Source organism: Dendrobates tinctorius, unplaced genomic scaffold (assembly GCF_039654945.1).
Source record: "Dendrobates tinctorius isolate UK_male_01 unplaced genomic scaffold, ASM3965494v1 ptg000250l, whole genome shotgun sequence".
NCBI lineage: Eukaryota > Metazoa > Chordata > Amphibia > Anura > Dendrobatidae > Dendrobates > Dendrobates tinctorius.
Window position 1 is genome coordinate 11,312,566 of NW_027361917.1, and position 26,912 is coordinate 11,339,477.

The 26,912-nt window shown below is 44.6% G+C and overlaps 1 protein-coding gene across 1 annotated transcript; it reads right to left on the reverse strand.

Annotated features, from left to right (window-relative positions):
* Positions 1 to 3,365: 3,365 nt before the first annotated feature.
* LOC141063612 (chymotrypsinogen A-like) lies at positions 3,366 to 26,912 on the reverse strand. The gene is made up of 6 exons (XM_073557733.1): positions 26,853 to 26,912; positions 23,970 to 24,053; positions 18,642 to 18,807; positions 12,134 to 12,387; positions 10,015 to 10,142; positions 3,366 to 3,818 (listed from the first exon to the last, which is right to left on the reverse strand). Exons 2-6 carry the CDS (start codon positions 24,046 to 24,048, stop codon positions 3,438 to 3,440), a joined length of 1,008 nt encoding a protein of 335 aa, XP_073413834.1. The 5' UTR covers positions 24,049 to 24,053; positions 26,853 to 26,912; the 3' UTR covers positions 3,366 to 3,437.

Consider the following 26,912-nt stretch of genomic DNA (forward strand, 5'->3'; position numbering starts at 1 on the left):
TTTGTATGCTCTAAAGCATCCATAGCCTTAAAGTGTGTGACCCTGGTGGTTGGAAGACAGTAGTAATATTTCCGGGACATATCGCCCATGTGTTCGGTGAGTGGTGGCAGCGTGTATAAGCAGGGTGTGTGGTCTGTCGGGGTGTGATTTATGCTCCCACTGCAGCATAGAACAGAATGCTGGACTGAGAGTGAGAGGAGATAGATTAACTCTTGCAGGTGCAACCCCAAGTCACGTGCTGAGAAGTGGGTATGTGACAAATTGGTGGCAGCGGTGGGATAGAATTTATTTCTATTAGAGCAATTAGTGCATGGTGTAAGCAATTGCTCCCTGTACTAAATAATTGTTATCCTTGCGAGGAGTGCACCAGTTCTACAAGGTTCAACTCAGTGCTTACTTAAAGGCCCGTTACACATAGCGATATCGCTAGCAATATCGCTGTAACGTCACTGATTTTGTGACGCAGCAATGATATTGCTAGCGATATCGCTACATGTGATTCTTACCTCCGACCGGCTCCCCCCGCTGATTATCGCTGATCGCGCGAGAACGTCCTGGACCATTTCTCGTCGGGCGCTTCCTGTGGCGCCGACGAGCGACGCGTGCGGGAGGACGTCAGGATCGCCGCGTCTGACAGGTAAGTAGCGACCCCCGACCGCTGCTATGTCACTGGTGAGATCTGCCTGTGTGGCAGCGCACTAGCGACCACTTAGCGATGTACCAGCGATCCATATCGTTTTCGGGATCGCTGGTGCATCGCTAAGTGTAACGGTACCCTTAGACATACTTGCAAACAGTTTCCCTTTCCCATTTTTCTTTTCTATCTCTTATTTAGCAAAAGGCTGTTCATCGATATGGCAGCTCAGTAAAAGAAGCAGAGCAGAGGCTCTGACCGACCTCTGTGAGCAGAGAGGAATAGAGACAGCCGACAAATCCAAGGAACTGCTGATACGTGCCTTGATCAAGCAGGACATAGAGCAAAATACTGAAGCATCTGAGCAAAGAGAGAGTCCCACCTCAGAGAGACCCAGCAATGCCAGCTCTTGCACCAGAGATACCTTCTGGAAGTGCCAGTAATGCCAGTGCTGAAGAGCCTATGGACTCTACAAATGGACTTACAACAGCACATTCATGGCCTTTAAGCAACTCCCAATCCGCTACGTATAGTGAAGGAAATAAGTATTTGATCCCTTGCTGATTTTGTAAGTTTGCCCACTGACAAAGACATGAACAGTAATAGTAGTATAATTTTAAGGGTAGGTTAATTTGAGAAATAAAATATCAAAAATAAAATCTAGAAAATCACATTGTATAAATTATATAAATTTATTAGCATTTTGCAGTGAGAAATAAGTATTTGATCCCCTATCAACCATTAAGAGTTCTGGCTCCTACAGACCAGTTAGATGCTCCTAAGCAACTCGTTACCTGAGTTAAAGACAGCTGTCTTATATAATCACCTTTATAAAAGACTCCTGTCCACAGACTCAGTCAGTCAGACTCTATCCTCTACAACATGGGCAAGACCAAAGAGCTTTATAAGGATGTCAGGGACAAGATCAAGGACCTGCACAAAGCTAGAATAGGCTACAAAGCTATGTGTATGTGCACACAGTGCAGATTGCCCTGCAGATTTTTCCGCGCGGATTTGGCTAAATCTGCAGGTAAAATGACCTGCGTTTTACCTGCGGATTTAACTGCAGATTTGGTGCAGAATTTGTGTGGATTTCCCCTGCGTTTTGACACCTGCGGATTTTTATAACGGAGCAGGTGTCAAACGGCTGCGGATTCCGCTCAAAGAATTTTACATGCTGCGGATTTCAATCCGCAGCATGTGCACAGCGTTTTTCATTGACTTTAATGGTACTGTACACCGCAGGGCCAAATCCGCTGCAGATCCGCAGTAGAATCCGCAACGTGTGCACACACCCTAAGAAAGACACTGGGTGAGGAGACATCTGTTGGTGCAATAGTAAGAAAATGGAAGAAATACAAAATGATCAGTTGACATCGATCTGGGGAACCATGCAAAATCTCCCCTCATGGGGTATTCTTGATCATGAGGAAGATGAGAGATCAGCCTAAAACTACACAGCGGAACATGTTAATGATCTCAAGGCAGCTGGGACCACAGTCACTAAGAAAACCATTGGTAACACATTGCACCATAAAGGTTTAAAATCTGCAGTGCCCTCAAGGCTCCCCTGCTAAAGAAGAAGGCACATCTGAAGTTTGCCAATGAACACCTGGATGATTCAGTGAGTGATTGGGAGAAGGTGCTGTGGTCAGATGAGACAAAAATTGAGCTCTTTGGCATTAACTCAACTCTCCATGTTTGAAAGAAGAGAAATGCTGCCTATTACCCAAAGAGCACTGTCAAGCATGGAGGTAGAAACATGTTTTGGGGGTGTTTCTCTGCTAAGGGCACAAGACTACTTCACCACATCAATGGGAGAATGGATGGAACCATGTACCGTTAAAACCTTGAGTGACAACCTCTTCCCACCATCAGGACATTAAAAATAGGTCGTGACTGGGTCTTCCAGCAAGACAATGACTCAAAACATACAGCCAAGGTAATAAAGGAATCGCTCAAAAAGAAGCACATTAAGGTCATGGAGTGACTCAGCCAGTCTCCAGACCTTAATCCTATAGAAAACCTATGGAGGGAGTTGAAGCTCTGAGTTGCCAAGCGACAGCCTCAAAATCTTAATGATTTAAAGATGGTCTGCAAAGAGGAGTGGACCAAAATTCCTCCTGACATGTGCGCAAACCTCATCAACTACAAAAAAACGTTTGACTGCTGTGCTTGCCAACAAGGGTTTTGCCACCAAGTATTAAGTCTTGATTGCCAGAGGGTATCAAATACTCTTTTCTCAGTGGAAAATGCAAATAAATTTATTTATATAATTTATACAATGTGATTTTCTGGATTTTAATTTTTGATATTCTACCTCTCTATGTTAAAATTAACCTACCCTTAAAATTATAGACTGTTCATGTGTTTGTCAGTGGGCAAACTTACAAAATCAGCAAGGGATCAAATACTTATTTCCTTCACTATATGTAGCGGATTGGGAGTCGCTTAATGGCCATGAATGGCTAGTGTAATTGCACCCTAAGGGCTCATTCAGGCGTCCACATAAATCATTGTGAGCTGAGACTACAATGCACGGACTAGCTGCGGGTCTCCCGACCTGAGAGTGACAGATTCATAGAAATATATGAAGCTTTCAAGTTGGGAGATCTGCAGCCAGTCCGTGTATTGTGATCGGTGCTTGGACCAATTGACCCGGATGTCTGAATGAGCCTTAATCCATTCAACAATAATCATCAGAGGGAGTATCTTGTATCTTCCTTTGTAGACTTCCAGTTGAATCTGTTAAGGATGAAAAAGAAAAAAAATCCTGATTTTTGGAAGAATCGTGAATTAAGTTTTATATTGCAAGGATGATAAATAACGCTTGAGTGAAAAATAAAGCCATCATCTCCCCAGCCTCTAATCTTTTCTCCTTGTTAAGTGGTCGGCTGTCTATATTTTCATCATAATCTTCAGAAGGAGTTTCTTCATAGTATACACTGTTTGCAAGTTTTTTGTTATTAGATTCATCTTGCGTTAACTCTTCTTCTGAGTTTAAGTTGGGAATGAAAGGCTTCCCCTCGAGTTCTGTGCTTTCTTTAACCCAAGTAATATAGCTGGCAATCCTGGCAAATATCACTGTTGAGTTGCAATTTGTCTCCTCAAGAGCTGCTATTCCTACCACTGTCCAGACTTTGGTCCTTGCATACTGGCACATTAGAGGATCACCACTGTTTACCTGTTTAGAAATATAAATTGTTGGTAAAGATATTCAAAACCAAATGTATTCCTCTCCCAGGGGTGTGGGTTTATATAAAAAAAAATACATCTACAAGGACTTACACTATTTAACCAACTGTTGTGTGTCAGGATCCTGTCAGCGCCAGCGTGCAGCCTCCGCTGAGCAGGGACTCACCCGCACTGTAGGGGGCCCGGGGTCTGGTATAGCCGGAAAGTGCAGATACACAGGACCTGTGGACGCTGAAGTTTAGCAAGCAGTCACAGGACCTATGGTCATGTGACTGCAAGGGGCGGGGCTTAGCATCCTGCTTTCAGAGATGGCAGGACACTATACAGAAATACTCAGTCAGGCAAAACGGAGGTCATACACAGAGATATCAGTAAAGTACCAGGGATGAGACAGAACGGATAGTCAGGGCCAAGCAGAAGTCAAAACCAAACAGACATAGAAGGTACCAAGCAGAATCCAAAGCAATATCCAGAGAACAGACCGAGTCGTACACAGAGAATCAAGCAACCAGAACACAGCACAAACATACTCAGGGGTCACCACACAATGCCAAGGGCGAAAGTATAACTGACGGGGATGGGAGCGTCCTGAGGCTATAAGAAGCCTCTCCCAGAACCAGGGAGAGGCCACAATCATAGCCCCAAGTGTGCAGGTAAGCCTGCACTAGGATCACAACCTTTAACCCCAGAAATGCCAGTCAGCACTGGTTCCAGACATTAACCCCACGTGTGCGAGTCAAACCCGCACTGAGATCATGACAGTACCCCCCTCTCAATGGGGGGCCTCTGGACCCCCAGGCTTGCCCGGGTACTTAGCATGGAAAGCCCGCACCAGACGATCAGCAAGCATCAACCGGGCCGGTACCCAGGACCTGTCTTCCGGTCCATACCCCTTCCAATGAACCAGGTACTGTACCGACCGCTGCACCAACCTGGAATCTACGATATGACCAACCTCGTACTCCACCTGCCCCTCGACCAAAACAGGAGGAGCAGCGGACTCGGAGTCTCCCCGGACTGCTTCAAAAGGTTTCAGTAGAGATTTGTGGAAGACGATAGGGATCTTGAAAGAGGGTGGAAGGCACAGCCTATACGCCACTGGATTGATTTTTTTCCACAATCTTGTATGGGCCAATGAATTTGGGCCCCAACTTGGCTGAAGGAACCGTCAACTTAATGTTTCGCATGGAGAGCCAAACCTTGTCTCCAACCAGAAACGTGGGCCCTGGTGTTCGTTTCATGTCCGCGAAAAACTTATACCTGCCCTGAGACCTAGATATACTCTGCTGAACTTCTGCCCACGTATTCTGTAATCGCTGAACAGAGCCCTCAGCCCCGGGACACCCAGAGTCCAGACGAGAAAACTCACCAAAATGAGGACATAATTGATCAAAAAAGGAGTCATACCCGTGGATTGACTCACCCGACTATTGAAGGCAAATTCAGCCAACAGCAGTGCATCGCACCAGTCATTCAGTCTAGCAGAGGTTAGACACCTGAGGATCTGTTCCAGAGACTGGTTAGTGCGCTCCGTCTGACCGTCTCTCAGGATGGTATGCAGACGAAAAGGACAGAGACATCCCTAATTTTTTGCAGAAAGCACGCCAAAACTTAGCCACAAACTGCACACCACAATCAGACACCACATTCAGGGGTACCCCATGCAACCGGATCACATGCTGCACAAACAACCTGGACAACGTCTCAGCTGACGGTAGTGCGGACAGGGGTACAAAATGAGCCTGCTTAGAAAACCTGTCCACCACTACCCATACCACTGTATTACCCTAAGATGGAGGGAGATTGGTAACAAAATCCATGGATAAGTGAGTCCATGGTCTTTCGGGCACTGCCAAGGGCATCAGCTCCCCTGCCGGCCGGCTATGAGAGCTTTTAGAACGAGCGCAGACAACACAACCAGCAATGAATTTTTTTATGTCCGAACCAAGGGTAGGCCACCAAAAGATCCTATCCACCGAAAGACGCGTGGCTGAAATACCAGGGTGAGCACTCAGCTTGGATTCATGGAACTCCTGCAAGAGTTTCAGGCGAAGTTGCTCTGGGACAAACAACTTACCCTCCGGCTTGGCCGCCGGGGCCCGTGACTGGGCCCCCTGAATGTTGGTAACACACAAATCGGGAATCAACGGAAGGGGGTACGTATTACGTACAGTAATCTTGTTGAGCTCATGAAAATCGAGCCAGGGACGTAAACCACCATCTTTTTTCTTTACAAAAAAAACCCTGCCGCCACAGGTGAGACTGAGGGACGTATGTGTCCTTTGCGAAGACTCTCAGCAATGTAATCTTTCATGGCCAAGCGCTCAGGGCCAGATAAATTAAACAGACGGGCTTTAGGCAATTTAGCCCCCGGGACTAACTCGATAGCGCAGTCAAAGGGTCTATGTGGCGGCAACGTCTCGGCCTCGCTTTCAGAGAACACATCTTCGAATTCTTTCAGGTACTCCGGAATACCTTCCAGCTCGACAGATGACACAGATACAGATTTAACAGGTTCAACCAATAGTAAAGACTTATCACATAACATCGAATCATTAAACCCCCACTGAACAATCTCCCCCGTTTTCCAGTCATTTCCAGTTCCATGACTGGGTTATGGCGTTGTAACCAGGGCATGCCCAACACCAATCCTGCTGGTAGATTGTCCAGAACCAAACAACTTAATTTTTCCACATGGGTAGCGCCCACTTTGAGCGAAAACAAGTCAGACATAAAGAGAATTCCCTCTTTAGTGAGGGGGAGGAGTCAATGGCCACCACTTTGATCGGAACCTTAAGTCTAACTGTCCCTATCTTACAGCATGTGACCAATTGGGAGTCAATGAGATTGATGGATGACTCGCAGTCCACGAAAGCTGTAGAGGGAAAACAACAATCATCCACTAACAGTTCCACATGAAGCAACACCTTAGAAAAGAGGAAAAGGGTACCTGAGGGTCTGAGTAGTCTCCCCGCTGACTACCAAGACCTAGTCGTTTCCCGTCGACCGGGTTGAGGATGGACAATCAGGACACTCCCTTTTCCAATGTCCCGTTTTACCGCAGTAGAAGCATAACTGCTTTTCTCTCCGGCGTTGTTTCTCCTTTTCCTTCAGGGAGAGAGCCCCTACGTCCATGGGCACAGAAACACTAGGGAACAATGGAGTCTCCACCTGCATCACCCCCCTGGCCCGCAGCCTGCGGTCCATCCGGACGGACTGGGTCATGGCGTCCTCGAGTGAGTTAGGTGGGAGATGTAATGCCAAGGCATTCTGTAACCGCTCGGACAAGCCTCTGCGAAAGAGTCCTCGGAGTGCGTCGTCATCCCAAGAGACCTCTGCGGCCCAGCGGCGGAATTCTGTACAAAACCACTCAGCCTAGTGTTTTCTCTGACAGACACTCATCACCATGTTCTCTGCCAATCGCACTCGGTCCGGCTCATCATATATGTGCCCGAGGGCCTCAAAAAACGCATTCACAGGCACTCTCTCAGGGGCAGTGGGAGGAAGGGAGAAAGCCCAAGCTTGTGGGGACCCTCTTAACAGAGACATAATGACCCCAACCTTCTGACTTTCATCCCCAGAGGAACGTGGCCTCAAACTAAAGAAGAGTTTGCACCCCTCCATGAAGACCCTGAACTCCTTTTTGTTCCCAGAAAAGAAGTCAGGCAGTTTAACAGGTGGTTCTGGGGACACCAAAACAACATCACTCGCCCCAGCCCCCAGAGACCCAGCAGCTAAAGCCCCCCGCACTGTCTCAGAAACCTGCTGCTGAGAACGAGCCAGAGCTTGCTGCTCCAGAGATAAACCCTAAAACATCTGACTCAGATTTTTAATTTGCTCAGCAAGAGATTGTATGGGATCCATATTTCTCAGCAGAGAAAGAAAAAAAACCCAAAAAACTTAACGGTCAGTTATAATGTCAGGATCCTGTCAGCGCCGGCGTGCAGCCTCCGCTGAGCAGTGACTCACCCGCACTGTAGGGGGCCCGGGGTCAGGTACAGCCGGAAAGTACAGATACACAGGACCTGTGGACGCTGAAGTTTAGCAAGCAGTCACAGGACCTACGGTCATGTGACTGCAAGGGGGCGGGGCTTAGCGTCCTGCTTTCAGAGATGGCAGGACACTATACAGAAATACTCAGTCAGGCAAAACAGAGGTCATACACAGAGATATCAGTAAAGTACCAGGGATGAGACAGAACGGATAGTCAGGGCCAAGCAGAAGTCAAAACCAAACAGACATAGAAGGTACCAAGCAGGATCCAAAGCAATATCCAGAGAACAGACCGAGTTGTACACAGAGAATCAAGCAACCAGAACACAGCACAAACACACTCAGGGGTCACCACACAATGTCAAGGGCGAAAGTATAACTGACGGGGATGGGAGCATTCTGAGGCTATAAGAAGCCTCTCCCAGAACCAGGGAGAGGCCACAATCATAGCCCCAGGTGTGCAGGTAAGCCTGCACTGGGATCAATACCTTTAACCCCAGAAATGCCAGTCATCAGCACTGGTTCCAGACATTAACCCCACGTGTGCGAGTCAAACCCGCACTGAGATCATGACATTGTGTTTGTGTGTCTGAGCTAGAAAGTCTTCAATAATGTGATATCATTATTTTGGCTCTAGACACAATAATAAATTGGCGAGTTTATTATAGAGACCCATTTAATAGCATGTTGAACCTTCGTTGGCCTTCAGATTTGTATATGATATCAATTCCACTAGCCACTGAAATTGTTTTGCAGGAATATAAGCCCATCTGGACAGAATAGTAGCTTCTCACATTGGCCACAAATTAGGAGGTGATAACTGCTCTGAACAACCCATTCAACTAAATCTCATACTGCTCTATATGGGCAGCACAGTGGATAGCACTGCAGCCTTCCTGGGGTCCTGGGTTCAAATCCCACCGAGGACAACATCTGCCAGGAGTTCGTATGTTCTCCCTGTGTTTGCATTTACTAATAGGGATTCTAGATTGTGAGCCCCAATGTGGACAGTGCCAATAATGTTTGTAAAGCGCTGTGGAATTAATGAATAAAGTAAATAAATATGATTAAGAGCTGCAGAATGTTACATCCCAGGATGCAAGGAAAAGTCACTGTCATGTTCCTGGAACCAATCCATAACTTATACGACCCTTGTGACATGGTGCAATGTCTTGCTGAAAGTCCTTCTAGCATAAAGAGTGAACTTGGTCATCCCCAATGCTTAGGTAAGCCCTACTGTATAAAACATACACCCAAAGGTAAATGAGGATCTAGGATGTGCCATGAAAACATTTCCAACACTGTTACTTCACCTCCACCAGCTTTAACTTTTGACACTCAACAGGGAGGAATAATCAATTCATGCTGCGGGAGCCAAATTCTGACCCATCCTTGGGCATGCCAGAAATGTTTATCAACTGCCAAGTGATCCAACATCTGCATTTTTTTGCCCACTGGAATCTTGCCGTTTTGATAGTAATGGCACTCAAACTGGTTGTCTGCTGTTCTAGACCAGGGTTCCCCAACTCCAGTCTTCAAGGCCCACCAACAGGTCATGTTTTCAGGATTTCCCTTGTATTGTACAGGTGATGCAATTATCACCTTGGCAATACTAAGGTAATCCTGAAAACATGACCTGTTGGTGGGCCTTGAGGACCGGAGTTGGGGAACCCTGTTCTAGACTATCTGTGCCAACGAACAACATGTTGTGCGTTCATACACGTTAGTTGCAGTACCATCGTTGTAAGTGGCTGCTTGCCTGCTTGTTTATCGGAACGATTTTCATCAGCCTTTATTTTTGACATCCCTCAGCACTTGAGGTCCTTGTTAGTGGCTGTTCTTGGGTACCGTAGCTCAGCTCCGATCTTCTGCAGTAGAGATAAGCTGCAGCTTGCTAGAACTTCAACAACATGGTGTGCGGAGTCTTGATGTTCTCGTTTTGTATACGATTTATATCCAGCTATTGCTAATGCTACAAATAGCTGTTCAGTAGGGGTGCTGGAAGTCAGACACCCACCGATCTAGTATTAATGAACTGTCCAAAGAATAGGCCATTAATAATTAAGTATTGGTCAACCACCTTATTAGCATTAGTTTACGGTGTAAATAGGCTTACCACTATATGTTACCCAACAAGAACATACCGAATGGATTGAAGGGAAATTCAATTTCAGGTAATACGTTAAACTTACTGTACAATCAGAAATGTCTCCATTGCTAGCTGTGGCACAGATTATATCAGTCAAGTTCTTATTTGGACATGGCACAGTGGGATTAAACAAGATCTTCTTCAGTACCCATTCAGCATCACCAGGTCCACCTGAAAAGAGAGATGTCCATGAGTACGTGCACATGGTGTCTTTTAGACGCCAATGTACAGGAATCATTTTTGCTAAACGAAGATATGTCAGATAAATACCTCCAGGGGTTTTCCTAAAGTGGGCTCTGTGAGTTTTCTTTTTATTTAATATATCAGATAGTGGCTGCCTCCAACTGCAAACCACCAGAAGAATGAACTGGTCACTTCTTTTAGCTGCTTCAAGACATTCGAAGCCTGAAGTGGTTAAAAGAAGTTACAAAAAGATGGAACATGTACACATGCAAGTCAAGGTGATATTGCTGTGCATATATTCAATCTTTTTGTTTTTTTTAGCTCTTTTTCAGGTCGGTTGTAAGACCTTTTGTGCGCACACAAGGTTTCATTTACAGGATCAATTTTTAGTTCATGTGAGTTTTTACAATCCTGGCTGCATTTTTTTTTTCATATGAAGTAACACATTTCTTAGCTTCTCCTTCCATTTAACAGTAGAGAACAGACAGCACACAATTACATGTTTTTTTGGGGGGGTTTCAGGGGCCATTCACTGGCAATGGCCAGATTCCTCCATCTTGCAGATCAGCGTAGGAAATGCCTCAATTTTTTAGTAAAAAATTGGTCCACAAGAAAAAAAAAAGGACATATGAAAAGCCTATTACCGGTAATTATAATGCATCTGTGATCTATCTGTAAAAATAACTGCCAACACATGTACTGAAAAAAAAATGGTATGGCAAACAACCAACGTCTCTTTCATATCAACCTAGAATTGAGTAGGATATAAATTCGCACAGCATGTTTTACACGGATTTTGTAGCAGGATCCTGCTACACAATCCACATTAAAAACTGTTTCAGAAGGTCTTCAGATCGGATATGGTTTTGAATCATTTTTTAAATTCTTTTTTGTACCCTAACAAAAAGAATAAAAGGACGCGTCACATGTCCGGTTTCGCGGGTGTGTCACCCGCATATTAGGACACATAGTGGAGACGGGATTTCATAAAATCCCCTCCACTATGATGTAACATCTGGACGCTGCGGATTAAACGCTGCGGCTGTACACAGCGTTCAATCCGCAGAAAATTCGAATGTAATTCTGAACGTGGAAACATACCCTTATAGCGCCCCATAAAACAAACACAATGCATAGCAATGTCAAAACTATATTGCAATACATATTGCTCCATCTTATATCACTTCTCTTAACTGTTTTTGGCAGCTTACTAGTGGAAAGTATAAAGTAAAAGGTGTCGGCAAGAGAGCTGCCACAAAAGCGTCTTAAAAAATGCGTTTCTGTAGGCTTCCAAATGCCAAACATATAAAAATTAGAAACTCAGCTATTGTTATCCTCTGCAGGTCCAGCACCGCCTCTCCGTTGCTGCCCCGATTTTTGTTGAGCGCACATGACTCCAGCGCTCAACCACTGACCTCAATAATCTCATGCCAACCACCTTGGCAAAACTACTGAACCCAATGACTGGCTGCAACCGTTGCATGTGTTATAGTCGTGACATCACCACTGCAGCTTGGGGACAGCATTGGAGAGGCATCACTGGACCTGCAGAGGGTACATATAACTGAGGTTTTTTTATGGCTGCCAAAAAATAATTGGAAAACCCTTTTAAAAACCTAATATTCACATACAGTCAACATCTGTCTGTAGCAGTTTTTATCCCCCCCCCCAAAAAAAAGGCCAAACCACAGAATTTTCCCTAAAAACATTGTATATGAAACCACTATGAAAGACGTTGTAGGGTGGATTTAATTATGCTTTTTTTTTCAGCCAAAGCCAGCAAGAAAAGAATAGTATAAAAAGAGAGCTTTTCTATAAAAACTGCTCTATTTATCTTAGAAAAAAAGACTGCAACAGCTGCTGCATTAAAACAGCATGTGTTAAATCACTATAAGGCCTTATTCACATATTGTTTTTTTGTTGTTTTTTTTTCTCATCTCCATATCGGAAAAATTTTAGCCCTCCTTTATATACATCACCTTGTGTGATTTCTTCTACTGTTGTTACCAAGCAGTTGACAAAGCGGTCAGTTTTTAGCAGTTCATCATCAGGGAAGCATGCCGACATGACAAATTCATCAAATGCAATAGGGTCAGAGACCTCCATTAATGCCAGACTGTTTTCCAATGAAGTTCCATTGTAATCTGAATGTCGTAACAGTCTCGTTATTGGATAAATCCTTTCTTGCGTGTTGATATCCACATCTTTTGTTTCTATAACTATAGTGCTTGTCCTAAATGGGAAATAAAATAAAAAATTGTTAAAGAAAATTAGAAGACTGGTCATAAATGAAATGAGACACTCACGTCCTTTATCCTTTTCTTCAAGAAGTAGATCTATTTGACTGTTAGTGGTAGAAGTGCAATCTCACTAGGTTCAGTTCACATTTCAATTTTATCTACACTTTTTTGCAAACAGTAATACTACGTGCAGACAGATTTTTTTTTTGAGGTAGTATTTCGAAGGCGCAACGTGTCTGGAAAGAAAACTTCTATGTGGTGGTTTCTAGAATTTTTGGGGGGCTTGAAGTGTTTTTGGTTAGCGATTTGTTAAAGTTTCATAAAGTATTTTGTTAGCATTTTTCCTGGAGTGTTTTCTGTTATTGTTTTGGTTACGCTCCCACGATGAGTTCAAACAAGTTCAAACAGGTGCCATTACTTTAGGTAATGAGTGGAGGACAGAGGAGCCTCTTAAAGAAGAAGTAACAGGTCTATGAGAGCCAGAAATCTTGCATGTTTTTAGGTGACCAAATACTTATTTTCCACCATAATTTGCTAAATAAATGTTGCCAAATCAGACAAGGTGATTTTCTGGATTTGTTTTCTCATTTTGACTCTCATAGTTGTGATCTACCTATGATGTCAATTACAGGCGCCTCTCATCTTTTTAACTGGGAGAACTTGCACAATTGGTGGCTGACTAAATACTTTTTTCCCCCACTGTATTTCTCGTGCAGTATAAGTGATTAGGTGACTTTATTCTTTGGGTCGGTGCGATTACAGTGATGCCAGATTTATATAGTTTTTTTATGTTCTGCTGCTGTCATACACTAAAAAACACTTTTTTTTGCAAAAACTAGTTTTTGCATTGCCATATTTTGATAGCTATAATTTTTCTATATTTTGGCTAACAGAGTAATGTGAGGGCTTGTTTTTTACGGTACCAGTGGACGTTTTTATTGGTACCCTTTTCTGGCACATGACATTTTTAAATCACTTTCTATTACGATTTTTGGGAGGCAGAATTAACAAAAAACCAGCAATTCAGTAATTGTTTTCTGGGGATTTTTTTAAGCCGTTCTGCATGTGGTGAAATTGATAAGGCAGTTTTATTCTTCGGGTCAGTATGATTACAGCGATATCACATTTATATCTTTTTTTATGTTTTGGTGCTTTTACATCATAAAACTATACTGTATATTAATTCCGATTTTAAGGTTTTCACCTGTTTATTGGCCAATAGACTGAATTGCTGGCTTCCTCAGCTTATCAAAAAGGACCAGGTGGGTTTTGTTCCTAAACGACAGGGGGAATACACTAGAAGGGCGATAGCCACATCTATCAAGTCTAACAAAAACAAACTACAGTCCCTGATATTGAGTCTAGATGCTGAAAAGGCATTTGACCATCTTAACTGGTCCTTCATGTTCGAGACTTTAAAGATCTTTGGCTTTTCGGGCCCTTTTTTGACAGCTATAAGAGTACTGTACAGATCCACTTCTGCGTCAATTAAACTCCCTTTCCATACGTCCTCTTCATTTAAAATATTAAATGGGACCCGACAGCGTTGCCCTCTATCGCTCCTTTTATGTTTTATGCATCGAGCCATTAGCAGCAATTACTAAGCAAAAACCGAACAACTCTTGAATAGAAGTTCGCAATAAGATGTTTAAAATCTCCTTATTTGCAGACGATGTCCTTTTAACCCTGAGCAATCTTCATATAACATTACCTAACCTGATGGAGGATCTTAAAAAATATGGCGATTTTTCGGAGTATAAGCTGAACACATCAAAAACAGCGGCCCTCCCATTGAACATCCCCCTGATGTACTACTGTAGATAATCTAAAGTTAAATTTCAAATTTAGATGGAAAGTAGAGACTATTAAATATCTTGGGGTTAAACTGTCCTCCTCCTATGGTAACCTATATAGCTCCAATTTCCCACCACTCCTGAATGAATTAAAGAGATTGCTAGACAAATGGAAGCTGCTCCCGATATCATTACTAGGTAGGATTTCTTCGCTTAAGATGTCTCTCCTTCCCAAACTGCTCTATTACTTTGAGACCTTGCCGGTCAGGGCTCCCATGAGTGAGCTTAAGTCTCCTCAGGCAGCTATGATGAGGTTCATTTGGAAGGATCGTCATCACCGGATCTCCAGGCGTATCCTCGTCTCACTAAGTCACAGGGAGGATTATTGGTACCAGATATTACTAAATACTACCGGGCTGCTCATCTTAGGAGAATCCCTTCATGTGCCTCGTTCCGGGCATACAATAAGTGGACGGAAATAGAGAAACTGTGGCTTTGCCAGTCCATCCAAATTCTTTATTATGGCTGAAAAGACCCCGAAGCCCCTTTTAGACCCCATCCGATTCACAAGAGAAGTCTGGTTCTCATATAAGAAGAAGTTTGGCTTGGTTTCTCCAAACTCACCTATAATTTCTTTTATATTTCAACCCCTGTTGCCAAGCAGTCTAGAATATGCAAAGGCCCACCCTTGGTCCTCTACGGGTCTGTTTAGATTTGCGGATGTGGTAGACAGGGACACGCTTGGGCTCCTCACATTTGACGAGGTCAAATTTAGATTCTCCATTACTAATAAACAATTCTACCAGAACTTACAGATTAAACATTTTGCTTACTCCCTTTTGGCTCTTTGGGAATCTCCCCGCCAACAGATTTCGAGAGGATTTGCAGGGGTGAGTCGTCGACCAAAGGTTTAATTTCCAATATTTACAAAATCCTTTGTTCGCCTCAAGATGGCCGACAACCAAAGCATCCCTATATGAGCAGATGGGAATCTATCCTGAGAAAAGAACTCTCGACCCAAAATTGGCATACCATTTGGGAAAAGGCAGCTAAGTCATCCATATGCACCCTTTATAAAGAGAATCAGTATAAGATTTTAATGTTCTGGTACCACAATCCTGACTTCCTGCACAGACTGAACCCCGCAATTCTAGATGTGTGTTGGTGGTGCGGCTTTGATGTGGGTACGCAGTATCACATTTTCTGGACATGTCCAAGAATTCGCAGCTTCCAAGAATTCGCAGCTTCTGGAGGGAGGTGGGCTCATTGATTTCTAAGGTGTTTTTTTACAATGTGGGATTATTATTATTATTACTTATTTATATAGCACCATTGATTCCATGGTGCTGTACATGAGAAGGGGTTACATACAAATTACAGATATCACTTACAGTAAACAAACTAACCATGACAGACTGATACAGAGGGGAGAGAGGACCCTGCCCTTTCAGGCTTACATGCTACAGGATGGTGGGGGAAGGAGACAGTAGGTTGGTGGGTTGCAGCAGTTCCGGTGTTGGTTGAGGTGATATCACTGGTAGTGGTGAGAGAGAAGGAGGTAGCGGGGTCATTGCAGGCTGTAGACCTGACTATATATTTGCTTAGTCTTACCCCTAAAGGGATGGGGAAAAGGTCGGCTAAACTGTTCTCGCACATTCTTACCGTGGCAAGATGTTTGATCGCCCTTAACTGGAAGCTGGTTGCCCCGCCGCCCTTCCTCCACCTGCTACACAGAATAAATGACATTCAAAGGGTGGAGTATATGACGACAATCCTAAATGCAAATGTGGAGAACTTTGACTCGGTTTGGGCTTCTTGGGACTATTTCTGGGCACAGAGATCGGACTAGATTAATATCTGTACCTTGATTCTTCCCCCCTGGTTCTGGCTCTCTTCCTTCCCCTCCCCTTGCCATTGGTGTGTGTCTTGTCTCTTTGTTTGTCCGTATGGAAAGATACAGGCTTGTTAAATTGTCTCTGGTCTTTTCAATAGATCTGTTGGTGAGATAATGCTTTTCTTCCAATTTCTCCTGTTTTGTTTTGTAAAAGATGCTTTGGATTTTTCTATAATTGTCAATAGTTGATAAAACTTTAATAAAAATGTACAGATAAAAAAAAACTAGTTATATAGTTATTTTTCTGTGGATGGAACTATTTGACGGCTTTTTTTGCAGGATAAGATGATGTTTTCAGAGATACCATATTTAAATACATTAGTCTTTTTGATCGCGTTTTATTCCATTTTTTGTTTGGCAGTATTATGATATAGCATAATTTTTTTCCTAGGTTTTTTTTTTTGTTTTTTTTTTTTACAGTGTTCACTAAAGGGGTTAACTAGTGGAACAGTTTTATAGATCGGGTCATTCTGGATGCGGCAATACCAAATATGTGTACTTTTTCATGTTTTTTCATTTATAACAATATTTATTTCTGGGTACTATATATAGATTCTGGACCGTGAAGAAGGCGGGTTTTACCGCTGAAACGCGTAGTCCTATCTGCACTACTTTCCTGCGTTATTGCTGTTTTGAACTGCTTGGACCATTGTATTTTAATGGATTTATGAATAAAAAGAAAGAGAAAAAATTTTTTTAACAGCATCCTGGATTGCTCACGTTATTGCTGGACTTTGCTCTGTCGTTGTTCATATATATACACATTTTTCACATTTATATATAAATATTTACCATATTTTTCAGACTATAAGACGCACCGGACCATAAGACGCATCCCAAATTTTCAGAAGGAAAATAGGGAAAAAAATAATGTGTCAAATGGGGGTCCGTCTTACAGTCCGAATTCAGCTTACCAGGGAAGGGATCCGGCACAGGTGGAGGAGTGGTCACAGGGATCGTTCGGTGTTCCAGGTTGGTGCGGTGGCCTCTAGGAAATCCCATCCCAAGCTGGTGCGGTGGCGGCTCTGTGATGGGGCAGGGGTGCTGTGCTGGGGCAGGGGTGCTGGGGAAGGGGGGCTTTGCTGGGGTGCTGTGCTGTGGTGGGGCGCTGTGCTTGGTACTGTGCTGGGACGCTATGCTGCTGTGCTGGGGAAGGGGTGCTATGCTGGGGCGCTGTGCTGCGGTACTGTGCTGGGGAAGGGGTGCTGTGCTGGAGCGCTGCGGTGCTGGGGTACTGTGCTGCTGTCCTGGGGTACTGTGCTGGGGCGCTGCGGTGCTGTGCTGTGGTACTGTGCCGGGGCACTGTGCTGCGGTGCTGGGGTACTGTGCTGCGGTGCTGGGATACTGTGCAGGGGAAGGGGTGCTGTGCTGGGGCGCTGCAGTACTGTGCTGCTGTGCTGCGGTACTGTGCTGGGGAAGGGGTGCTGTGCTGGGGTACTGTGCTGCTGTCTTGGGGTACTGTGCTGCGGTGCTGTGCGTGCTGCGGTACTGTGCTGGGGTGCTGGGTGCTGTGCTCCGATGCAGGGGCGCTGTGCTCCGGTGCAGGGGCAGCGGCTCCAGCGGCATTTCCTCAAAGACCGGAGGCCCCCGCACATCTGTTGCTGCCATGTTGCGGTGGCCTCCTGGAACATGGACGCCGGTCCGAGGACGGCGCATGCTCAGGTTCAGATCTCATCCTGAGATCTCGAGAGATGAGATCTCGGGACGAGATTTGAATCTCCTCTCCCGAGATCTTGGGACGAGATCTGTACCTGAGCATGCGCCGTCCCCGGACCGGCGGCCATCTTCCCGGCATCCATGTTCCCGGAGGCCACCGCAACATGGCAGCAACAGATGTGCGGGGAGCCTCCGGTCTTTGAGGAAATGCCGACGGAACCCTCCCACGGAGAACAGAGAGCCGCTGCCCCTGCACCGAAGCACAGCCCGCCGCCACCACCTTACCACAGAGCCCCACCGCACCCGCACCAGCCACAGAAGTGAGTATATTGCGACCATAAAATGCACCCTCCCACTTTCCCCCAAAAAAGTGCGTCTTATGGTCCAAAAAATACGGTATGTTATTATTATTTTGTAATTTATTTTTTTCATTTTTTTTTTACTTTAATTTGTCACACTATAGGACTTTCACTTTTTTTGCAGGATGTATATAATAGACATGCAGAGCATTCCTATACTATGCAAACTGTCAGCGCTGCACTGACAAGCAAATTTGCTACATCATACTCTGAGCATGATCTAGCTTGTTTGGTAGCTCTGGTGACCCAGATGCAGTCAAGACGACATTGGGTCACCATGGCAAGGATGGGCCCTCACGATGACGTTGCAGGGCTGACAATCAGAGAGCAGGAGCTCCCTCCCTCTACTAAATGCTGAAATTGATATTGATCGCAGCATTTAGAGGATTAAAATGCCGGGAGCGGTGCTGGCATGTAGATTTTTTAGTTGGTTTTTACTAAATCTGGAATGAAGCATTAGATCTTCATTTGATGCCTTGAAAATATCCTGCAACAGAGCAGTTTGCGAACATAACACAGTTGTCTGTCTTGTATGAGTCACTTACATTTCAGTAAAACAATTTGCAGAGCTCACAATCCATAATTCAGCAATGATGGTGCCTGAGCAAAGGCGTCCAAAATCTGGCCTCACATGGACTTGCCAAGGAAATTCTCCATTAAAGACATCTCTTGTCATTAAATTACTGGATATAATATTTGGAACTCCACAATCTAATAACAGATAGAAATACAGTCACAAATCATTAAAGGGTTATTACCAGTTGTGGTCTCATATCAATTTTCTGTAAATACAGAATTAATCAGGTGTGCCAATACAACCTATTTTTTTATCTGCACTGATTTGAAGCTATCAAACCTTTAAAGATAAACCCCTTTACCTCCCCACCAAGTCTGTCTTTCCTCTCTGTCGTTACCACTGGATTTGTCCTAGAGTGGTTCTAGTGCTGTTGGGAGAACATGCTCTTATGCGCCTAATGACCCTGTGTAATAAAATATCTGACAACTGGGTTGTAGCACATTTCAGCTACGCTATGCTGAAGACCCCACTGATACCAGCTGCATTTGTACTTAATCATCCTAATTCATGAAAAACAGATACACCTGTGACCCTGTCTAATAAAACATTGCCCTAGACCTGATCTGGGCAACGTCCGGCTTGAAAGTCAAATCTGGCCCTCTGGTTGTTCCAGTTCGACCAGGGCAGCAAGACAGCCAAAGGGCTGAAACCAATGGCCCATGGGTCACACCATGTTGCCTCCCTCCTTTGCAAGGTGTTTGACCTCTATATGCATCCTACGGCAAGAGAGGTGCATATTTGTATTATAGTTTTTTTTATATGCGTGGATGTGTGTCTGTATATAGGAGGGCTCATATTATATATAGGGTGGCTGGGTGGGGGCTCATACTTTACATAGGGAAGCTGTATGGGCTCATACTGCATATTTAGAGGGGGCTGTGAGTGAACTTATGCTGTATATAGGAGAGGTGTGTTTGGGTTCATACTGTATAGGGGAGCTGTGTGGGTGTTAATACTGTATATGGGGCTGTGTGGGATCATAATACATATAGGGAGCTGTGTGTGGGTCATAATGTCTATAGGGGCTGTGTGTTGACTCATACTGTAGATGGGGGGCTGTTTGCGAGCTATATGGGGGGTGTCAGCATAATTAATTCTGCTCAATATTAAGCAATAAAATTAATATAAATTAATTGTATTATGGATGTGAATACTTTTCTGCCCAATGATGACAAAAGTATTCTGGGAGTGATACCTTTATAGGCTAACCAGAAAATACTGTTTGCAAGCTTTCAGAGCACAGAGGCTCCTTCTTCAGGCAGGATTAAAAAGGAAGAAGAAGGGTACTCTATGCTCCGAACGCTTGCAAACATATAGTATTTTCTGGTTAGCCAATAAAGGCATCACTCTGAGAATACTTTTGTCATCATTGGGCAGAAAAGTATTCACATCGATTTTTCTGGCTAACACGGTACCACAATATCATAATTATACTATGTTAATTTTAATATTAAGCAAAATTAATTTCAGCCTATTTGGTTTGGCCCGCCACAGCATTCACAGTCTCTCATGTGGCCCCTCGGGAAAATTAATTGCTCAGCAGCCCTACCCTAAACCCTCTCATGGCATCCTCATTTTCCTGACACCCGTGTTGTAGCACAGCTTAGCTTTGCTATCCACATCCCTACTATGCATTCAGGGGTGGGCATAGTCATTCTATGAAGATCCGAATGAACAAATAATGTAATGTGGAGTTTGTAAATAGTAATGAATATTGGTCAAAAAGTGGGTCACCGTCATGACATTCAAAATTATCAGAGGACACCTCATTCCTGGAAATAAAAATTGCCCATGTTGAGACTTATATATCCCTCTCTATGAAGAAGTGCGCAGGAAATGTAGATTTAACAGTCTAAGGACAGGAATGCCCATTCAGTTCTGTGAACCTAGATGCAAAGAATTTCCATAAGGACATTAATAAATAAGACACCAAACTACATGAAAGAAACTTTATGTTGAGCTTATTTTGTATATTAACTCTCCTCCAGCAGCGTTGCGGTTCCAGCATCATCTGTGTTGCTTTTCCTAGTGGGTGACATGTCATTGTTGTGTCATATGCCGGTTGCAGCAAATGAGAGGCCGCCGCTGATCGGCTGTAGCTCACCAATATTTCATCAGAGGTTAAGGCTGTGTGCACACGCTGCGGATTATGTGCGGATTCATCCGCGCGGATTTTGTAAAATCCACAGGTGAAACCGCAGGTCAAAAGACCTGCGGTTTTACCTGCGGATTGCTCTGCGGTTTTGCCCTGCGGTTTTTCATCTCCTCAATGGAGGAGATGGCAAACCGCAGGAGAATCCGCAGAAAGAATTGACATGTCAATTCTTTCTGCGGATTGAAAACCGCAGATAAACCGCGCGGAAAAATCCACACCGTCTGCACTGCGGTTTTTGATTCCCATAGGGAATCATGGTACTGTACACCGCAGCAAAAACTGCTGCGGGTCCGCAGCGGCCAAAACCGCTGCGGAACCGCAGCAAAATCCGCAGCGTGTGCACACAGCCTAAGGGTGTGTGCACACGCTGCGGATTCTGCTGCGGATTCGCAGTGGATTTGCCTCTGCGGATCCGCAGCAGTTCCGCAGGCAGTGTACAGTATAATGTTATCCTATGGGTTTTCAAATCTGCAGTGCACATGCTGCTGATTTTTCCCTGCGGAAAAGCTGTGGTTTGAAATCCACAGCATGTCAATTCTTTCTGCGGATTCCACTGCGGTTTGACACCTGTTCCATTGTCCAGGTGTCAATCCGCAGGGGAAAACCGCAGGCAAACCGCAGGTCACTTTACCTGCGATTTTACCTGTGGTTTTACCTGCGGATCCGCACGGAAAAATCCGCAGGTGAATCCGCAGCGTGTGCACATACCCTAAAGGCTGCAGACAACCAGCAGCCACTGATTAGCTGCAGCACAGCCGTAACACAACAAAGTAATCTTTCAGTGTAAGGGCCCCGTACACATAGCGATCTCAAGTTTTGTGACACAACAGCGATCTCACCAGCGAGATCGCTGTGTGTGACAGCGATCAGCGACCGGCACCCCTGCCGGTATCGCTGATCGCTCTTGGAAAGTCCTGGACTTTTCTTTTATCGCTGGTCTCCCGCTGACCCTCACGCATCGCTGCGTGTGACAGGCGGGAGACCAGCGATCAGCTGGTAACTAAGGTACACATCGGGTATCTAAGGGACGTGCGTCACTTAGAAACCCGATGTGTACCTTAGTTACCAGCGCGCTGATGCAGGGAGCTGGTAACTAAGGTACACATCGGGTTTCTAAGTGACGCACGTCCCTTAGATATGTGGCGCCCCTGAGGGTTCAGTCGCCACAGAGGTACTGCACCTCCTCCTGAGGTGTGGTACCCCACCAATCAGGTAAAGTGAAGACACCTGACCATACTCCAACACCTGCATCCCACACAACACAGTAGTGTAGCAAAGCACCCTTTGGTGGCTCCCTGCTTGGAACACGAAGCGTGCTGGGAGGCGGGTGGAGTTTAGTTGGCACCAAAAGAGCAGGAAGAGTTTAAGATTCAGTCAGTCTGACAGAGTCATTGGAAGAGTGACGATCCCCTGAGTGGGATGGATGAAGGAAGTGCTGCAGCCGACCTCAGTGACCTGGGTCCACTGGCACATGAAATAGACATTGTTGGAAAGCCTGACTCTCTCCATAAGAAAGAAGGATTAGTACAGAACGTAAGGAGAGGAGGACTAAGGATTAGGGTTAGAGCAGAACCCTTCCCAAGTTCACAGCGCATGGCCGGGGTCCGGTCCCCGAGGTTGTATGGATACTAATGGTCCTGCAGCAGACACCGGAGGAATAGAAGTTGTCACTACTTTATTCCCACACAAGACTTGGGGGCACAACAGCAACATGTAACTCCAGTGTAACTCAGTACTGAGAGTACTTCACTATAGGCGCAAAAGGGAGACGTTCAGAAAAGGCACATATGTTGGCGGAGTGTTGGAATGGAGTACTTCATCTTGCCTGGAGGTTGGCTGAGCCTCTGACCTGAAAGACACAGCACTGAGGCGGGCACCTGTATACACAACAGACTGAGTAAAGCTTTGAAACTACATGCCCTGGTGTCCTCCGCTTATTCCTGCACCAACCCACTCAGCACTGCTACATCTCTGTGCCAGACACTACACCCTCTTCATCTACTCTGCCCTGGGACTACAGCCCTGCCTGTGGAGGGCTACACCATCATTGCTGCACCAAACCATCTGTCCCAGAGGATCTGTCTGCAGCGTCGGCTTAACACCTTCATTGCCGAACACCACAGGTGGCGTCACGAATCATCAACTTATAAACTTTATTCCATCACTCTTAACCCCTTTCACAATGGACGCCCAGGGCCACGGACCGGGTCACAGCTACTGTGACATCTTCCATTGAAATCTACCGGGCCCGGCTCCGAGTACCCCACGGCCAAGGCATGCCCTGCCACACGGGCGATCCAGATACCCGACGTGTACCTTAGTTACCAGCTCCCTGCATCAGCGCGCTGGTTACTAAGGTACACAGCGACGCCGGGCGCTCGGCGTCGCTGTGCTGATCGCTGGTGAAGCTGTCTGTTTGACAGCTCACCAGCGATCACATAGCGACTCACCAGCGATCCTGACACGTTGATATCGTTGTCGGGATCGCTGGTGAGTCGCTATGTGTGACGGTACCCTTAATTAAGCTAAATTAGTTGTTTGCATGACTTACCCGAGGCTGGATGCTGTGCAACTAAAGGCTGAAGGCCTGCCTACACTGGCTAAGTATAATCACAATTCTTGTCTCAAAACCATAGTAACGATAATTGCCAGTGTGAATGGGGGAAAGATCAATGCCATACCTATTATTTGTTGCTGATCTTGATTGATCGTGCCACTGTGATTAGCCCCATAATCAGTAATGTAAATATTCCTTCTAGCGACATATCTACAATAGACATTGCTACGGATACAGCCTTCGCGAGAGCCGTTACTAGGCAACAACCATGCGCCATACTGTGCCAGGAGGAAATCCCTGCTGCCACCATTATAGGATCATCAGCACTATGAGTGAGAGTGAACTCTCCACCACATATTGTACATTGTACATTGTATATACAATATCTCACTATAAATGAACGCTTATCGTGAACGTGAATTCAGTACAGCATAATGCCCTTATATATAGGGACACATATAGCCTAAGCACGAAGACAAGGGGCAGTGCTATGTCTGGTACATTGGTGCTATGTACACATTAGGAATAAATATACATTAGAGATATACAACATAAACAGAATGCAAAATAATATTCACACTTACTTTCAACTGTTTTTTCTACAATTGCCACTAGTAATAGTAAAAAGAAAAATCTTCCCATTTTGGCAAAAATTACTCGCATGGCCTCTGTGAACACAGAAATACACTTAGTAAGCATTCTTGAAACATGTAAGTCAATTAAAAATTGTGCCTTTAAATATGGAGGGATTTAACAACGGCTGCACAACCCCTATAGAAAAATGCGCTACATATACAGTATATTATATTAACAGTGCATCTATGGACATGAGATAAAGCATGAACAAGATTTCTACATGGTCGTAGTTCACATTCATGGGCAAATAATAGGAAGCAGAAGAGCTCGGAGGAAACCCACGCAAACACAGGGAAAACATACAAACTCCTTGCAGATGTTGTCCTTGGTGGGATTTGAACCCAGGACCCCAGCGCTACAAAGCTGCAGTGCTAACCACTGAGCCACCGTGCGTATTTTAGGTTGTATGAATTTGTAATCCAAACCCCCACCCAATTTCTCAGAAGGACCCCTGAGTAGTGTGCAGCTCAGGAGACAGGAGTACATGGACTATCTATGGAATCTGTTCCCCGTTCAGGCAGATGTACACTCATGTCTAATGAGCTGAGCACATCACAGGGATTTTCTAAGCAATCATGGGGGATCTCAGAATCCAGAACCCCAACTATCTGAAAAGAATATAAAAGGGACAAAAAAAAATATAAAAATGTTTGCAAACGTTTAGTTACTCTTTAACAGTTTATTAGGCTACTTTTACACTTACCGTTTTTTTTGCGGCACGTTATTGCGGGCCGTATCGCCGTAAAAGAGGCGGTGTGCCGCAGTAACAGACGGTTCGCTGCTTTTCAGTTTTCCAATACTATGGAAGAAGTATTGGACAAAAGAGAAGGCGTTTCGCAAAACCGGAAGTGACAGTTAATTTTCAATGGGGGCTGTGTCCGTACGCCGTGAAAAAGATCGAGCAGGCTTGATCTTTTTTCACGGCCGCTAATACGGCACTCACAGCCATATGGCGCACCGTGGAATTTTTGCAGGCCCATTTTGCGGCCCCATAGATATCTATTGGGCCGCAAAAACGGCCAGAAAAAAAAACGGTATGTGAAAAAGAAGCCTTATGGTTTTCCAATATTTTGTCTGTAAAAATATTTTGTTTGATTTTTGGGCGAGTTGTTCTGAAAAAAAAAAAAATACAGAAATCGAGTTGGAGATCCTGATGGTTTATTACACTATATGTATCTTTCTTATCCAATCTGACATGTAATGAATCAACCAATGAAGGCCAGATCTCCTTGGTCAAAAATGGGCATTCATCTTTAGAGGTACAACCTAGAGATGATAATTCAGTTATCTGGAATTGAAGCTTAATGAGTGGTGCATGACACTGAAAAATCTACAGTTGTGGCCAAAAGTATTGACACCCCTGCAATTTTGTCAGATAATCCACAGTTTCTTCCTGAAAATGATTGCAAACACAAATTCTTTGGTATTATTATCTTCATTTAATTTGTCTTAAATGAAAAAAACACAAAAAGAATTGTCCTAAAGCCAAATTGGATATAATTCCACACCAAACATAAAAAAGGGTGGACAAAAGTATTGGCACTGTTCGAAAAATCATGTGATGCTTCTCTAATTTGTGTAATTAACAGCACCTGTAACTTACCTGTGGCACCTAACAGGTGTTGGCAATAACTAAATCACACTTGCAGCCAGTTGACATGGATTAAAGTTGACTCAACCTCTGTCCTGTGTCCTTGTGTGTACCACATTGAGCATGGAGAAAAGAAAGAAGACCAAAGATCTGTCTGAGGACTTGAGAAACCAAATTGTGAGGAAGCATGAGCAATCTCAAGGCTACAAGTCCATCTCCAAAGACCTGAATGGTCCTGTGTCTACCATGCGCAGTGTCATCAAGAAGTTTAAAGCCCATGGCACTGTGGCTAACCTCCTTAGATGTGGACGGAAAAGAAAAATTGACAAGAGATTTCAATGCAAGATTGTGCGGATGTTGGATAAAGAACCTCGACTAACATCCAAACAAGTTCAAGCTGCCCTGCAGTCCGAGGGTACAACAGTGTCAACCCGCACTATCCGTCGGCGTCTGAATGAAAAGGGACTGTATGGTAGGAGACCCAGGAAGACCCCACTTCTTACCCCGAGATATAAAAAAGCCAGGCTGGAGTTTGCCAAAACTTACCTGAAAAAGCCTAAACCATTATGAAGTCTGAAGACTACCAACAAGTTTTGCAGCATAATGTAGGGCCCAGTGTGAGAAAGCTGGGTCTCCCTCAGAGGTCATGGGTCTTGCAGCAGGACAATGACCCAAAACACACTTCAAAAAGCACTAGAAAATGGTTTGAGAGAAAGCACTGGAGACTTCTAAGGTGGCCAGCAATGAGTCCAGACCTGAATCCCACAGAACACCTGTGGAGAGATCTAAAAATGGCACTTTGGAGAAGGCACCCTTCTAATATCAGGGACCTGGAGCAGTTTGCCAAAGAAGAATGGTCTAGAATTGCAGCACAGCATTGTAAGAAACTCATTGATGGTTACCGGAAGCGGTTGGTCGCAGTTATTTTGGCTAAAGGTTGTGCAACCAAGTATTAGGCTGAGGGTGCCAATACTTTTGTCTGGCCCATTTTTGGAGTTTTGTGTGAAATGATCAATGTTTTGATTTTTGCTTCATTCTCTTTTGTGTTTTTTCATTTAAGACAAATTAAATGAAGATAATAATACCAAAGAATTAGTGTTTGCAGTCATTTTCAGGAAGAAACTGAGTATTATCTGACAAAATTGCAGGGGGTCAATACTTTTGGCCACAACTGTATCTACCAATCTACATCCACCCCTGCTCATATCAGTCACCATGGATGAAACAGACACTCACGTACCATAAGAAGTGTTCCTTCAGAGGCCCATGGAATCCTCGGAATGGCACATAGAACAATAAA

What these genes read in the sequence shown, in the direction of transcription:
- LOC141063612 (XM_073557733.1), bottom strand. Translation starts at nt 24,048, where the DNA reads ATGCGAGTAATTTTTGCCAAAATGGGAAGATTTTTCTTTTTACTATTA. An exon ending in TGTAGAAAAAACAGTTGAAA is followed by an intron (nt 18,808 to 23,969) that starts GTAAGTGTGAAT and finishes ATCTGTTATTAG; the next exon opens with ATTGTGGAGTTCCAAATATT. An exon ending in GAGACATTTCTGATTGTACA is followed by an intron (nt 3,819 to 10,014) that starts GTAAGTTTAACG and finishes ATTTCTAAACAG; the next exon opens with GTAAACAGTGGTGATCCTCT.